Source organism: Bufo gargarizans, chromosome 2 (genome assembly GCF_014858855.1).
Source record: "Bufo gargarizans isolate SCDJY-AF-19 chromosome 2, ASM1485885v1, whole genome shotgun sequence".
Taxonomy (NCBI): domain Eukaryota; kingdom Metazoa; phylum Chordata; class Amphibia; order Anura; family Bufonidae; genus Bufo; species Bufo gargarizans.
In genome coordinates, this window is record NC_058081.1 from 87,611,420 (window position 1) to 87,626,387 (window position 14,968).

The 14,968-nt window shown below is 43.0% G+C and overlaps 1 protein-coding gene across 1 annotated transcript; it reads right to left on the minus strand.

Moving 5' to 3' along the window:
• Window positions 1-7,487: 7,487 nt before the first annotated feature.
• Window positions 7,488-13,354, minus strand: LOC122927432. The gene is made up of 2 exons (XM_044279263.1): window positions 12,654-13,354; window positions 7,488-12,585 (listed from the first exon to the last, which is right to left on the minus strand). The coding sequence occupies exons 1-2, from the start codon at window positions 13,347-13,349 to the stop codon at window positions 12,289-12,291; spliced, it is 993 nt and encodes a 330-aa protein (XP_044135198.1). The 5' UTR covers window positions 13,350-13,354; the 3' UTR covers window positions 7,488-12,288.
• Between the last annotated feature and the right edge of the window lie 1,614 nt (window positions 13,355-14,968).

Genomic DNA, 14,968 nt, shown 5'->3' on the forward strand with positions numbered 1-14,968 from the left:
TTCCTTGCTCTGCACAAACTATGACAAATCTCAGATAATGGGGTAGCAATATAAATGATCAAACCTGGTATTGACTATGGAATGAAATTATTCCAATCAGAGTTACCTCTGAAATCAATATTTAGGCCTTTTATTCAGTAATATCCATCGTTACAGAATAGTGACAATATTGATGTAGCACTTTTAACAACTATACATCCGCCAAAACAGGGGAGTTTGCTGAATATCAGGCTGATTCATTTATATCAGCACTGCACAAAATAAAGTTATACATTACCGAAAATGCAGATAATGTGCAGAGACTAAGGGAAATCAGCTCTAAGGTTTTCTTTGTTTCTCTGTGTTTTTTTCTTTTATTTTTGTTTCCGTTCTGTTCCTCTCCCTCATGTGTGTGTGTTTTATTATCACAAACGTATCAGTTAGACACACCTTCCAAGCTTGGAGTTTTCCAATCATTGTCGGCTAGGCGTGTACATATGATAAGGACTGTGATGTCATTGTATTATCCAAAATGCACTTCTGCTGTTGGTGTAATGTTACTTATTTACCCCTAGGTGACACTATTACCTAAGCTATTAGTATCATTCTATTAAGGATTAAATATCCAAGTATGATTTTATCTCACATTCCATACACATGACCTCTGGAACCTAAATCAAAGCTAAAGGGATTAATTCTGACACTTCTACCGATCAAGCACAGACTCTTAGGCACCATTTGAATGTTTCCCCCATTGTTAATTTATAACAATATGATGAGCCTTATTTTCTCACAGAGATATCTGTGCCTCCTCTGCTACACCAACGGATGATTGATGGTTAGTTAAAATACCAAATCTTTACAGATACTCATTAACAAAGTCCATATTTAAACAGTTCTCATCATATAATAGGAATATATGCGTTCCTATTGAGAAATATATATGATGACAGATACATAAATGTCCTTAATGGTGGCAGACTGTCAAGAGTAGGACATGTATTGGATGCCATGGAACCAAATATCCTTCTGCTAAATGGAAATGGTCTGGGCAGAGACAGGGGTGTGTAATGAAGGTGCCACCTGTGTCTGGATGGTGGACAATGAAATTTTGAGAGCCAATTGTGCTTGTTGGCAGATCAAATGATCCTCTCTACTGGTGGTCTGTCTGAGGATGTCCAGAGCTAGTTCGCAGTAAATGTGTGCTCTCACGTAGCCACTGCTTCCAACACCTCCTAACAGATAGGTCAAAATGGTCTAGATCAAGCATGCTCAACCTGCGGCACTCCAGCCGTTGCAAAACTACAACTCCTAGCATTCTTCAACAGCCTACAGCTATCAGCAGGGCATTGTGGGAGTTTTACAATAGCTGGAGGGTCGCAGGTTGAGTATTGAGTAGGTTGAGTATGCCTGGTCTAGATAGTGGGCAATTAATAAAATAAAATAAACATTCTGCTTTTCTCAGTTCAATGATCTGCCCCCTCTCAAAGTCTGTGAACTGAGCCGAATATCTTTGAGTGCGTCATAGAAGCATGTCTAGAATTTCTCATCAAAAGGTACACCATCCAAAAGTAGCCTCTGAGAGCATTTGTAGAGGGCAGTGGGTGAAGCACTTTTACGTTTTTAGGTTGGAGTTTTCTTTTTTCCCCCCCCAGTAAAGCAATGTATGGGAAATCGTCAGAAAAAGCCACATCCAGAAGTATGCTGTCATATTACAAAAAAAAAAAACATGCACCTGGAAGTACATTATAACAGTCTGTGTGGTGTGGTGTTATGGATCCGCACTACACAGATCCATATTACGGCCACATGCATTTTTTTTTTTTTGCAAAGCAATAGTTCTAACATTCTGTAAGGGTACTTTCACACTTGCGTTTTTCTTTTCCGGCGCTGAGTTCCGTCACAGAGGCTCTATACCGGAAAAAAACTGATCAGTTTTATCCCCATGCATTCTGAATGGAGAGTAATCCGTTCAGTTTGCATCAGGATGTCTTCAGTTCAGTCGTTTTGACTGATCAGGCAAAAGACAAAACCGCAGCATGCTACGGTTTTCTCTCCGGCCCAAAAAACTGAATACATGCCTGAACGCCGGATCCGGCATTTTTTCCCATAGGAATGTATTAGCGCCGGATCCGGCATTCAGAATACCGGAATGCCGGATCTGTCGTTCCGGCATGCGCATATCGGCACAAATGTGAAAAAATGTACAAGACGGATCCGTCTGTCCGCATGACAAGCGGAGAGACGGATCCGTCCTTGCAATGCATTTGTGAGACGGATCCGCATCCGGATCCGTCTCACAAATGCTTTCAGTCAGCGGCAGATCGGCGGATCCAGCGGCCAGTTCCGACGCAAGTGTGCAAGTAGCCTTAGAATAAAGCAACAGCCACGACCAAAGTGAACGCAACCTGCCTGATTGGCATCTGCTTTAATTTCAGCATCAGTCGTGCTCAGTTTTCATTTAATTGTGTCTGCGTTTTTTCCGTCCAGATTGTATGCATTTTTCACTCGCATTACAAAAAAATGGAGAATAACATCAGTTTTTGTTTTTTAATTTTTCTGATGGCTTAAAAGAACGGAAAGCTCAATGCAAGTGTGAACACAGCCTTAGGCCTCATGCACACAAAAGTATTTTCCTTCTGTGGCTGTTCAGTGTACGGAACCATTCCTTTCAATGGGTCCGCCAAAAAAAACAGAAGGTACTACGTGTGCATTCCGTTTCCGTTCCGCAAAAAAATAGAACATGTCTTATTATTGTCCATATTACGGACAAGGATAGTACTGTTCTTTTAGGGGGCCAGCTGTGCCGTTCTGCAAAATACGAAATACACACGGATGTCATCTGTATTTTTTGCGGATGTTTTTTTATGGGCCACAAAATACATACGGTCGTGTGCATGAGGCCTTACTAAGCAGTATCTAGAAGCAATACTACAGTGCTGGTGAATGGTACTTCAGGATTCCCTAGCACTGTGTGTCTGGCTAGAGTTACGCCTTGTTCACATCTCTGTCAAGCAGATTCAGCAGGCTGTTCCGGCAGAAAACGGCCTGCTGGATTCTCTAGTTCACCACCGGCTGCCTATTAACTGTATGAAGTCTGACGGTGATCCATCTGCCAATGCTGGGTTTTGGCCAGACAAAAACCGTTGCATGCAAGTTATTTTTTTTGTCTGGCTGACAGCAGACATTTGTGCCAGATTAGACAGATGGATCTGCTTGACAGAGATGTGAACAAGGCCTCACCATGTCCCAGTAAGGCTAAGGCCTCATGCACATGGCCGTGTTCCGCGGCCGAGAGCGGACCGTGGAAACCCTGCCAGGATTCCCCCATGGCAGCATGAGCGCACGGCGTCATTGGTTGCTAGGACGCTGTGCGCTTCATGCAGCCGCTGCTGTACAGTAATACACTATACTAGTGTATTACTGTACAGCAGCGGCTGCATGAAGCGCACGGCGTCCTAGCAACCAATGACGCCGTGCGCTCATGCTGTCAGGAATCCCGGCCGGGTTTCCACGGTCCGCTCTTAGCTGCGAACACGGCCGTGTGCATGAGGCCTTAATCTCATGTTTCCAGAGTTTGCTGTGGTTATTTGTGATGTAAAAAGAATGTTTAACATGTAGAAAAAAAACTGATGATGCCGTTCGTTTTGTGCCATGGGCACACGACAGTTTCTCAGACTTACTAATCATAAAGATGGAGTAAGCTTAGACCGGCACCAGATTTATCACAGGGGCGCAGGCTTGGGGATATAGATGTGGTGCGGGGATAGACACTTTTCTCTGTCTCTATACCTACTGTTGGTTGGCAAAGTTTGAGAGATTCTTACACCAGAATGGCGCCAAACTTTTGGCTCAAAATGGTTCATCTTAGGCCACACCGGCTTTCCCATGAAACTCCACCAACTTTCTACTAAATCCTACCCCTTTTTTCAAGCAGGTCAGGGAAAAGTGCAAAAACCCTGGATGCCCCAAATTGCACCACTTTTTAAGACAGACTTTTGGTGAAGATATATTAGTAAATCAGGACCACTGTGTGTGAACGTATCGAGGCAGACTAAAGTGAGAACTGCAATAAAAATGACTGAGTATCTGATCTTACCGGGAGGAGCTGCAGCCATTGAGTTCTTTCCCCTACAGAAGGTGTCAGCAAGTGAAACATAAGGCAACCCTGAGTGTGGATAAGACGTCCCTTCACATGAGCCACCTGTCAGACTCGGGCCTTCCATGCATTACATTAGGGTCTCCTTGTACCTGTAGGGCATGGGTAGGCAACCTCCGGCACTCCAGCTGTTGTGAAACTACAATTCCCAGCATGCTCCGTTCATTTCTAGTACAGCGGTGCAAGTATGCATGCTGGGAGTTGTAGTTTTACAACAGCTGGAGTGCAGGAGGTTGCCTACCCATGCCCTACAGGTACAAGGAGACCCTTATGTAATGCATGGAAGACCCGAGTCTGACAGGTGGCTCATGTGAAGTGATGTCTTAGGCTGCTTTCACACTAGCGTTCGGGTTTCCGTTCGTGAGCTCCGTTTGAAGGAGCTCACGAGCGGACCCGAACGCAGCCGTCCAGCCCTGATGCAGTCTGAATGGAGGCAGATCCGCTCAGACTGCATCAGTCTGGCGGCGTTCAGCCTCCGCTCCGCTCGCCTCCGCACGGACAGGCGGACAGCTGAACGCTGCTTGCAGCGTTCGGGTGTCCGCCTGGCCGTGCGGAGGCGTGCGGATCCGTCCAGACTTACAATGTAAGTCAATGGGGACGGATCCGTTTGAAGATGCCACAATGTGGCTCAATCTTCAAGCGGATCCGTCCCCCATTGACTTTACATTGAAAGTCTGAACGGATCCGTCCCAGGCTATTTTCACACTTAGCTTTTTTTAGCTAATATAATGCAGACGGATCCGTTCTGAACGGAGCCTCCGTCTGCATTATTATGGGCGGATCCGTTCAGAACGGATCCGCCCGAACGCTAGTGTGAAAGTAGCCTTAGCCACACTTCAAATTAAATGTAATATTACGGTACAAGGTGGCTATGAAAATGAACGATGACCATGTGATACATGGACAATCCAGGGCGACGCCAGCTGTCCCATCACATTTTCATCTTCTTTTACAGAAGTTTTCCAGCATAAATGAAGACTGAAATCTATGATGGCTTGATGTGCACAGACCGTCGAAGGATGCACTTAATTTATGATGAGGTTTGCACCTCACCATAAATTAAGCATATCCTCCGTCATCGCAAGGGATATCAAGACCGGTGTACCACACACCAGTCTTTATAAACTCCCCCCTTTGCCCTTATCTTTTCAAGAGCATGGAGTACAAAACATGCCTCATAATTGCCTGAATTGATGAACATTTTTTGACACATAGCGTTTTACTACCTGGTGTTTTTTAATGGTGTATTTTGCATGTTTTTTAAGTATGTATCCCCAGTAATGTCACTAATACACCAACACACTTGGCCTATGCATATATTTTTTTTCTTGGCAGCCAAGACAAGGAGACAGGAGTGGCGTAGGGACAACTCTGTGAATGCCAGAGTCCTGACTTGAACCCAATCAAACATCTCTGGAGAGACCTGATTGTGAGAGCATCTGCAGAGAAGAATAGCAGAAAATCCCCAAATCCAGGTGTGCAAACCTTATGGCATTATACCCAAGAAGACTGGAGGCTGGAATCACTGCCAGAAGAGCTTCAATCAAGTCCTGAGCAAAGGGTCTTGAACTTTTTTTTTATTTTAGAACAAGGACGCAACATAAAGTGTAAAAAAAAAGTGATCGGATCTGAAGACTTTCTGAATGCACTGTACATGAGCACTGAGCCTGGCCACATTCAACCGCATCTAGGGACACAGATCCATAGTAAAACATCACCATTCCAGACCCAAAAATACCTCTCTGTATTATACTTGTGCAAAATCTGCCTTCTTAGAAGAGCTTTTTTTCCTGTATTTTCAAAAGTGGTCAGTGAGAAACTATGCTCGTGCCTCTATACCCAATGAATGGGTAAGGATCTAGTCCGAATGCTGTCAGTTCGCAACACCTATTGCTTCTGGATAGAAAACTCACTTGTGTGAAAGAGGCCTTCGAGATCGTCACTCTCATCCACCTGCTTCCAGAAGCCGTTTCTGTTAGGGCTCTTTCACACGGGCGGATCCCGTGCGGGAAATCTTCTGCGTGAAAGAATGCCAAGCCCTGTTCCGGACAGCAGAGACACGGAGCATTAACATGATCGATAATGCTCCATGCCGCTCTGTGATCTTTTTACTACAAAATCACAGCGAGATAAGGTTGTCACCGTGATTTTGTAGTAAAAAGATCACAGAGAGGCACGGAGCGTTATCAGTCATGTTACTGCTCCGTGTCTCTGCTGTCCGGGACGGGGCTTGGCTGTCTTTCACACAGCGGATTACCCGCACGGCATCCGCTCATATGAAAGAGCCCTTAGGCCTCCTTAACACCTCATCCAGCTCAGTAGGTGAACTTGAAAATTACTATACAGATTACACACCAGGGGGCGCCATTATATTGAAGCATTTTTGTAACAGACATTAAATGACAAATAATAAACTAGCTTTTAAGACTGAATTAGGGTACTTTCACACTTGTGGCAGAGGATTCTGGCAGGCAGTTCCGTTGCCAGAACTGCCTGCCGGATCCAGCAATCCGGACGCAAACGGATGGCATTTGTCAGACGGATCCGGGTGCGGATCTGTCTGACAAATGTATTGAAATTCCGAATCAGTCTCTCCAGTGTCATCTGGAAAAACGCATGCGCGGACCGGAAGAACGGATCAGTCAATGCGGAAATTTTAATGCCGGATCTAATGCATTCCGATGGAATTCCGGCAAGTGTTCAGGATTTTTGGCCGGAGAGAAGAATACAGCATGCTGCGGTATTATCTACGGCCCAAAAAATGTAAGAGGGACTAAACTGATGCATCCTGAACGGAATGCTCTCTATTCAGAATGCATTAGGATAAAACTAATCCGTTTTTTTCCGGTATTGAGCCCCTGTGACGGAACTCAATACCGGAAAAGAAAAACGCTAGTGTGAACACACCCTGATATTAAAATAACATTTAATGGTGGCAAAACCCCTTTAAGAGGGATGCAAGTGGTTAGTAATATGGAAATGTTAGGGGGACAGGTCCTCTCTAAATCACTTTTCTGATTCATACTGATGATAACAAATAAATTTGCACATTAATAATTCTAAAATTGAAATATATGAGCAACATGAAATACCTTACCTTACGATTAGGGAGGGCAAGCAAAAAAGCGACCAGCAGGTATATCCATTTTTATTATTCATATTTAACAAGCTTTAAAAATACAGAATAAAATAGCTTTTTTTCTACTATTATTCACAACATCTGGTCCAATTACATATTTTTTCTTAAATATATTTGAACAATAAAACAAAAAAGTCATGTTAGAAAAAAAAACACTAAATATGAAATAATTTCTTTAAAAAAAATTGTAACAAATTACATCTTGGGAGAAAAGAAACCTTTTGTTACACTCAAAAATATAAATCAAAAGACATCCAGCAAATAACGCAATAATAACTCCTGGAAGAAGTAATAAGATATTCTTCCTGACAGTCTGCAAATTATACATACAAATCACCTTCAACTAACGAAGAGAAATATTGGTATTAAAATAAAACATAAAATTAAATATAATTTAAGGGTTTAGTTTTTCTTAGTTTCAACTCGATACATCAGCAAAAAGCATCCATTAGTGTGCGTACTAGGCCAATTACACATTTTACAAAGTATGTCCATCATGACAAGTATTTAGGAATGTATCAAATGTTATCATGGCACCATTTTTCAAGCTTAATTCAGTCCGCAGCTATGGGCGGTAGCAACATCAAAAATGACAAAAAGTAGGGCTGCCCAAGTAATTGCTCCCCCTGGTGGCAGATGTACAGTCAGATTTTCTGCTCCAGAACCCAGATGATTATCAAACATTTTACATGGATGGGAACTAAAAAATAAAATTAAATAAATCCCCTCCAAAGAAAAGTAATCCCTGCTCATCCATATCACACTATACATGGTAGTATGTTAATTAATGAGACTATGCCCATTTAAAAAGGGGCCATTACATGTATGAAAAATGGTAACAAAAGTGGGTTCGCTGGTCATGATGATCCATTACACAAGTGTATCTTGCTCATTACAAGGACAGCCCACAGATTTTAATGGCCACAGTGTAATACTTCATTTCTCCTGTGGTGGCACTGCAGGGAAGTTGAACACCTGATGATAGATTCTCCCATTAAAGGGCCTCCTGTGAGAAGAATTTATATCTGTGCGTCCACATGATAGCACTTCTTGCCCAAAGCCTTATCACATAAGGACTTGGCTTCACATGAACCGGTCATTAAAGTGGTTGTCCAGGATTAGAAGAACATGGCTGCTTTATTACAAAAACAGCATCACCCCTGTCCATGGGTTGCATCTAGTATGGCAGCTCAGCTCTATTGAAGTAAATGGGGCCGAGCTGTTATGGACTGGGGTGGTGCTGTCTTTGGAAGAAAGCAGAGCAGCCACCTTCTTCTAATCGTGGACAACCTTTTTAAGGGGTGCCTATCAGTTTCTGACATGTCATAACAGTATGTTAGAAGTTCTGACCAGTGGAAGTCTGAGCGCCGAGACCCCCCCATATCATCAAAATAAAGGGCCAGATGACCACTGTGGCCCTTTTTCTGTTTGGCTCTTTTAAGTGACCACTGCACAGATTCAAAAAAAGTTCACGGACAAAAACAAAGAAGTAGCCCAGCCCCCCCACCACCCAAAAGTTCTGACATGCTGCTATGACATGCCGGATCTTTGTTAAAATGAGAGATACCCTTTAAGCCTTTAGGCAGGAAGTGTTGTCATGGGGACACAAGGACTCAACTTCTTAAAGGGATTGTAAAGAATTAGAAAAGCGTGGCTGCTTTCTTCTAGACACAGCTCATTGCTTGCTGATGGTGATATATTCTGTAGAATGTAAACTCTTTCAATCGCAATATGAGATTTTTAAAATGCATAGGGAGCCCGAATACTGAAACCATACTCTGTATTTCTATATAATACTGCACTTTTACTTCTAGAGGACTTTACGTTTGCACACAGAACACACTGGCAGCAACGGGAAGTGCACTGAACCATGAAATGTATGAAGACAAGGATGCCGCTCAGACCCAATTGTGCGTATAACATTATAATCTCCGAGGTCGGGCAGTAACCGGTTTCACACAGAAGTGGGTCAGTGAAGGAATTTAATCAGGCCTATTTGACTATTCATTGGCTATGGCTTTGTTCAGGACTACATTCTGAAATAAGCATCACATTTCCATGAATGGCTTTGTAGGTGTAGAGCTATGTGTGCCCAGCAAAAGCAAATGGGAATCTCTAAGGAAAGCTACAGTACGGTACATTAACATCAGTCCTATTTAAAGGGGTTTTCCAGAATTGAAACATTGATGGCCTATCCTCATCAACATCTGATTGGTGTGGGACCAATACCCAGCCGCCAATCAGCTGTTGCTAGTGCTAGTCTCATCCTAGGCCTGTGATGTCACGTCCATTGACCACATGGCCTTTGTACAGCTCAGCCCTCTTCAAATGAATGGGTTAGAGCTGCAATACCAAGCACAGCCACTATACATGTGCTTCAGGTCGCAGTGCTCATCCTAGTGCTATGGATCCAAACCGGTCTGAACATTTAAAGGGGTTATCCAGTAATTTATATTGATGAGCTATCCTTTGAGGGGGGAAGGGAAGAGGGGCGCCAGGACTTGGACCCCGCCTGATGCGATGATGATGATGGTCTACGCTGAGGATAGGTCATTATTATTATTTTTACCTGGATAACCCCTTAAATTACTAGAAAATCTCTAAAAGGCAGCAAATGGTAATGTAGCTATATAGAAATAACCATTTCAGAATGTCTGCTCTGACTGTACTGGCATTGGCTTTATGTATCCCAGGAACTAGACTGGATTTATATTTATAGAGGTTCTGCGGGGCTTAGATATTAATGGCTCATCCTTGGGATTGGTCTTCAATATCAGATCAGTGGGGCTCCGACTCCTAGCATCTTCACCGATCGGCGGGGTGCTCACTGGAGATGTTTCCCAGGCACAGCTCCATACATTTGGAAGTGGCCATTCATGGTACTTCATTACCAGGCACAACCACCGGGAAATATATGCTACTCAATAAAGGGGATGTGGCACTTGTGGGAACCTCACTGATCTGATAGTCATGGCCTATCCATCAAAAACCCAGAAAAAAAAAGCCTGTCCATGTAGTTAGACAGGACATTGTTGTATAAACATTTGAAGTGGAACCATTTGCCTTCTAAACTGGGATGGCTGCTCATTAATATAGAAACCTAGTTCACTAACTAGATAGACCTGTCCTTGACACCTACAGATGTGCCACAGGATAATGTAAAAAGATGGATTCAGGGGTTGGTCTAGGCCTTTTTGGAGACCATTACGTGGGTACAGTAGGACCTATTGGTTCGGCTTCGATAGGGCATTGACAGATGCCTTGACCTAAAAGTAAACTGTCATGGTGACCGATTTTCTTAAGGACAGGTGTCCTAAAGAAGGGGAACATATTTTTCTAACTACTTCCCAAAATTGAAAAGGCAAGGTGGATATTGTTCATATAAAATGGAAACAAGCTCACATGAAAAAAAGTGAATGATAAAAGTGTGCAGGGTCCTCTTACTGCATGGCTCTATCCCGACAGTATATTTTACAGAGTTATATTATAAATTGGTGTAAAATATGTAACATATGTATAATAAATATCTATCCAACCCAACAGGGATATATAACTATAGTCAACGCCATGAAAAATCTGACATTTTACTATATACAATAAGGAATAAAAAATACAGGCGGATTTAAACTGCTCTGGTGCCGTACTACCAGCTACATCATATATAAATACATATAGGATATATTTTAGGGAGTTCACACTGTAGAAATAGGTGGGATAATTACCGGGTCACCAAGATGAAATTACCCAGATATAATAAAGGAAATCCACAAAACAAGCGCAATCTGTAGTATTTCAAGACAGATATAAAGAAACGTTGCGCTGTACAAGTGGTCTGTCTAGGAGAATGACAGTAAATTCTTAGATAAAAGTACAGAGAGAGAGATGACTAGTTCACAAATTATTCCAGTACTAAAAATATACCAGGACCCGTACACAACAAGTAAATTTCTAGGGCTGCATATAAAAATCAGATAACAGTAATCCCCTGCTTTAAAAAAAAAAAAAAGTTTTCAAAATAAAAAAAAAATGCTTTAAAATAAACATGCCAATTAAAATATTTGGACAATGCCATATTTTTGGGATACAGTACGAAGATATGAAGGGTCAATAGGGCCCATCAATTTTGTAGGGTTGTAAATATGCCTGGCATCCAGCTGAAAAGGATATATGGGAGGAGCAGAATGAAAAGTTGTCTGCCAAATACACACACCTAGGCAGTCAGCAGTGGTGTTGTTTATTAACCATTCCGATTGGCTAAGAAGAACTGGAAGAGAGAGCTCTACCCATAATGCTCCACCCAAATGTCCTTCCTTTTCAGCTGCATACCAAGAGATCTTAGCAGGCTCGGACTGGCCCACCGGGGAAATCCTCGGTGGGCCCCTGATCCAACAAGTGAGCTTCCTTGCTTAGAAGCCGTCTGCGATAAGCTTCGCCCCCTGTACACAGTCGGATGCATGCTGCCTGTGATTCATCCTAAATGAGAAGGAGGGCTCCACACCAGCGCTGATTCATGGGAACTGACAAGTTTTGTGCAATCAGCACTCCTGGTCAGAGTAAGGCTCCATTCACACGTCTGCAATTCTGTTCCGCATTTTGCAGAACGGAACAGCGGACCCATTCATTTCTGTGGGGCCAGCACTTCCGGATCCGCACCGCACTTCCGGATCTGTGGATCAGCACTTCCGGATCCGCAATTCCGTTCCCGAATTTTTTTTTTTAAATTTCCTTTTCTTGTCCGCAATGGAGGACAAGATTAGGCCTTTTCTATTATAGTGCCGGCGATGTGCGGTCAGCAAAATGCGGAATGCACATTGCCGGTGTCCGTGTTTTGCGGATCCGCAAAACACATACGGATGTGTGAATGGACCCTAAGGCTGTTTCCACATGATCTGATTTTCATTAAATTGCGGCCCAAAAAAACGAGGCGTTTTGCCGCAATTTTATGTAAATTAGTTCATGTGGAAACAGCCTTACTCTGACCAGGAGTGCTGATTGGTCTAAAACCTGTCAGTCAATAGCACTGACAGCCTCTCCTCCAATGAGGCAGCTCTGCTAGAAGGACTGCTGCCTGTGTGATCAGTCTGGAGCCCAGCCATGCTGCTGCGAGGGGGAGGAGCCATGAGGTGAGGGAGGAATCTACATGTATTGTTATTGGTTTAAAAAAGTGCCTGCATGTATGACACAGTATGTGTATGTATGAGTACCTGCATGTATGACAAAGTGTGTGTATGTAAGAGTACATGCACGTATGATAGTGTGTGTATAAAAGGGTACCTGCACGTATGACAGCATGTGTATGAAAGGGTACCTGCATGTATGACACAGTGTGTGTATGTAAGAGTACATGCATGTATGATAGTGTGTATAAAAGGGTACCTGCATGTATGACAGCGTGTGTATGTAAGAGTACATGCATGTATGACACAGTGTGTGTATGTAAGAGTACATGCACGTATGATAGTGTGTGTATAAAAGGGTACCTGCATGTATGACAGCGTGTGTAAGAGTACCTGCATGTATGACACAGTATGTGTATGTAAGAGTACATGCATGTATGACACAGTGTGTGTATGTAAGAGTACATGCACGTATGATAGTGTGTGTATAAAAGGGTACCTGCATGTATGACAGCGTGTGTAAGAGTACCTGCATGTATGACACAGTATGTGTATGTAAGAGTACATGCATGTATGACACAGTGTGTGTATAAAAGGGTACCTGCACGTATGACAGCATGTGTATGAAAGGGTACCTGCATGTATGACACAGTATGTGTATGTAAGAGTACATGCATGTATGATAGTGTGTATAAAAGGGTACCTGCATGTATGACAGCGTGTGTATGTAAGAGTACATGCATGTATGACACAGTATGTGTATGTAAGAGTACCTGCATGTATGACAGTGTATGTATGAAAGGGTACCTGCACGTATGACAGCATGTGTATGAAAGGGTACCTGCATGTATGACACAGTGTGTGTATGTAAGAGTACATGCATGTATGACACAGTATGTGTATGTAAGAGTACATGCATGTATGACACAGTATGTGTATGTAAGAGTACCTGCATGTATGACAGTGTATGTATGAAAGGGTGCCTGCATGTATGACAGTATATGTATGTAAGAGTACCTGCATGTATGACACAGTATGTGTATGCAAGAGTACATGCATGTATGACAGTATGTGTATGAAAGGGTACCTGCATGTATGACAGTATGTGTATGAAAGGGTACCTGCATGTATGACAGTATGTGTATGAAAGGGTACCTGCATGTATGACAGTGTGTGTATGAAAGGGTACCTGCATGTATGACAGTGTGCATGTAAGAGTAACTGAGTGTATGACAGTGTGTGTATGAAAGGGTGCCTGCATGTATGACAGTGTGTATGTAGGAGTGCCTAAATGTATAACAGTGTGTATATGTAAGAGTACATGCATGTATGACAGTGTGTGTATGTAAGAGTACCTGCATGTATGACAGTGTGTATATGTAAGAGTACATGCATGTATGACAGTGTGTGTATGTAAGAGTACCTGCATGTATGACAGTGTGTGTATGTAAGAGTACATGCATGTATGACAGTGTGTGTATGTAAGAGTACCTGCATGTATGACAGTGTGTGTATGTAAGAGTACCTGCATGTATGACAGTGTGTGTATGTAAGAGTACATGCATGTATGACAGTATGTGTATGAAATAGTGCCAGCATGTGTAGAAGTATGTGTGTAACAGAGTCCTGTTGCTGTATCTATGCACAGAGCTTGGTTCTGTTACCTTATCTAACTACAGAGCTTGGTATTGTTATGGTATCTAAGTACTGAGCTTTAAGGGGGTGCCCAAGTTCAAATTTTTAAGGAAACTACAGGGATGCTGTTAAAATAAAAAAATAAATAAAAAAAACACAAACTCACCGTCCTAATCACTATTTGATCCAGCGCCAATACCCTGTTCTCTCAGTCGGGCTGCAGCTGGCACATAATGTTCTGGCTGCTGCGGTAAATGCCCGTGTGCCGCACCTGACTGCTGTAAGTAATCACCGGCCTCAGTGGTGTACGCCAGCGATTAGCTGCAGCGGTTAGGTGCGCTATTACACTACAGCTTCCTATATAAAGGATTATTTTAAAGAATGTTGATGCAAATCCGAAAACCCCCTTAAGTAAACTTTTTTACCAGACCTCTTCAGAGTGGCTGGGCCCGCAGGGGGTTCGTACTTACTGGCCATCATGGCATCATTCCACGGCAGCCTCCAGGTCTCTGGGAATCAACATCCTGTTCACAAGCGTCACGTGACCTCTGAAGCCAAGCACTGGCCGCAGCCGTGACCTGTCAACCGTGTGGCACGTGACCCAGTGACATACCACATGGATGACAATTCACTGTTGCGGCCAGTGATTTGCTGCAGAGGTCACATGATGCCCATGAACAGGATCTTGACCTGGAAGCTGCAGAGGCAGCCGTGGAGTAGTGTGGCGGGGACCAGCAAGTAGGAGTCCCGCCACGGGTCCAGCTACTCTGAAGAGGTCTGTTTAAAAAAAAAAGCCTTGGATAACCCTTTTAAAAACACCATGGGCCCTCTGATTTTTGGAATACAACTGGAGACAATAAAGCAGACAAGTCCCAGATATTTTTACTGTTTCGTCATGTCCATAGTAACCAGTTTTCATTTTTCCAGTGTTAGGCTACT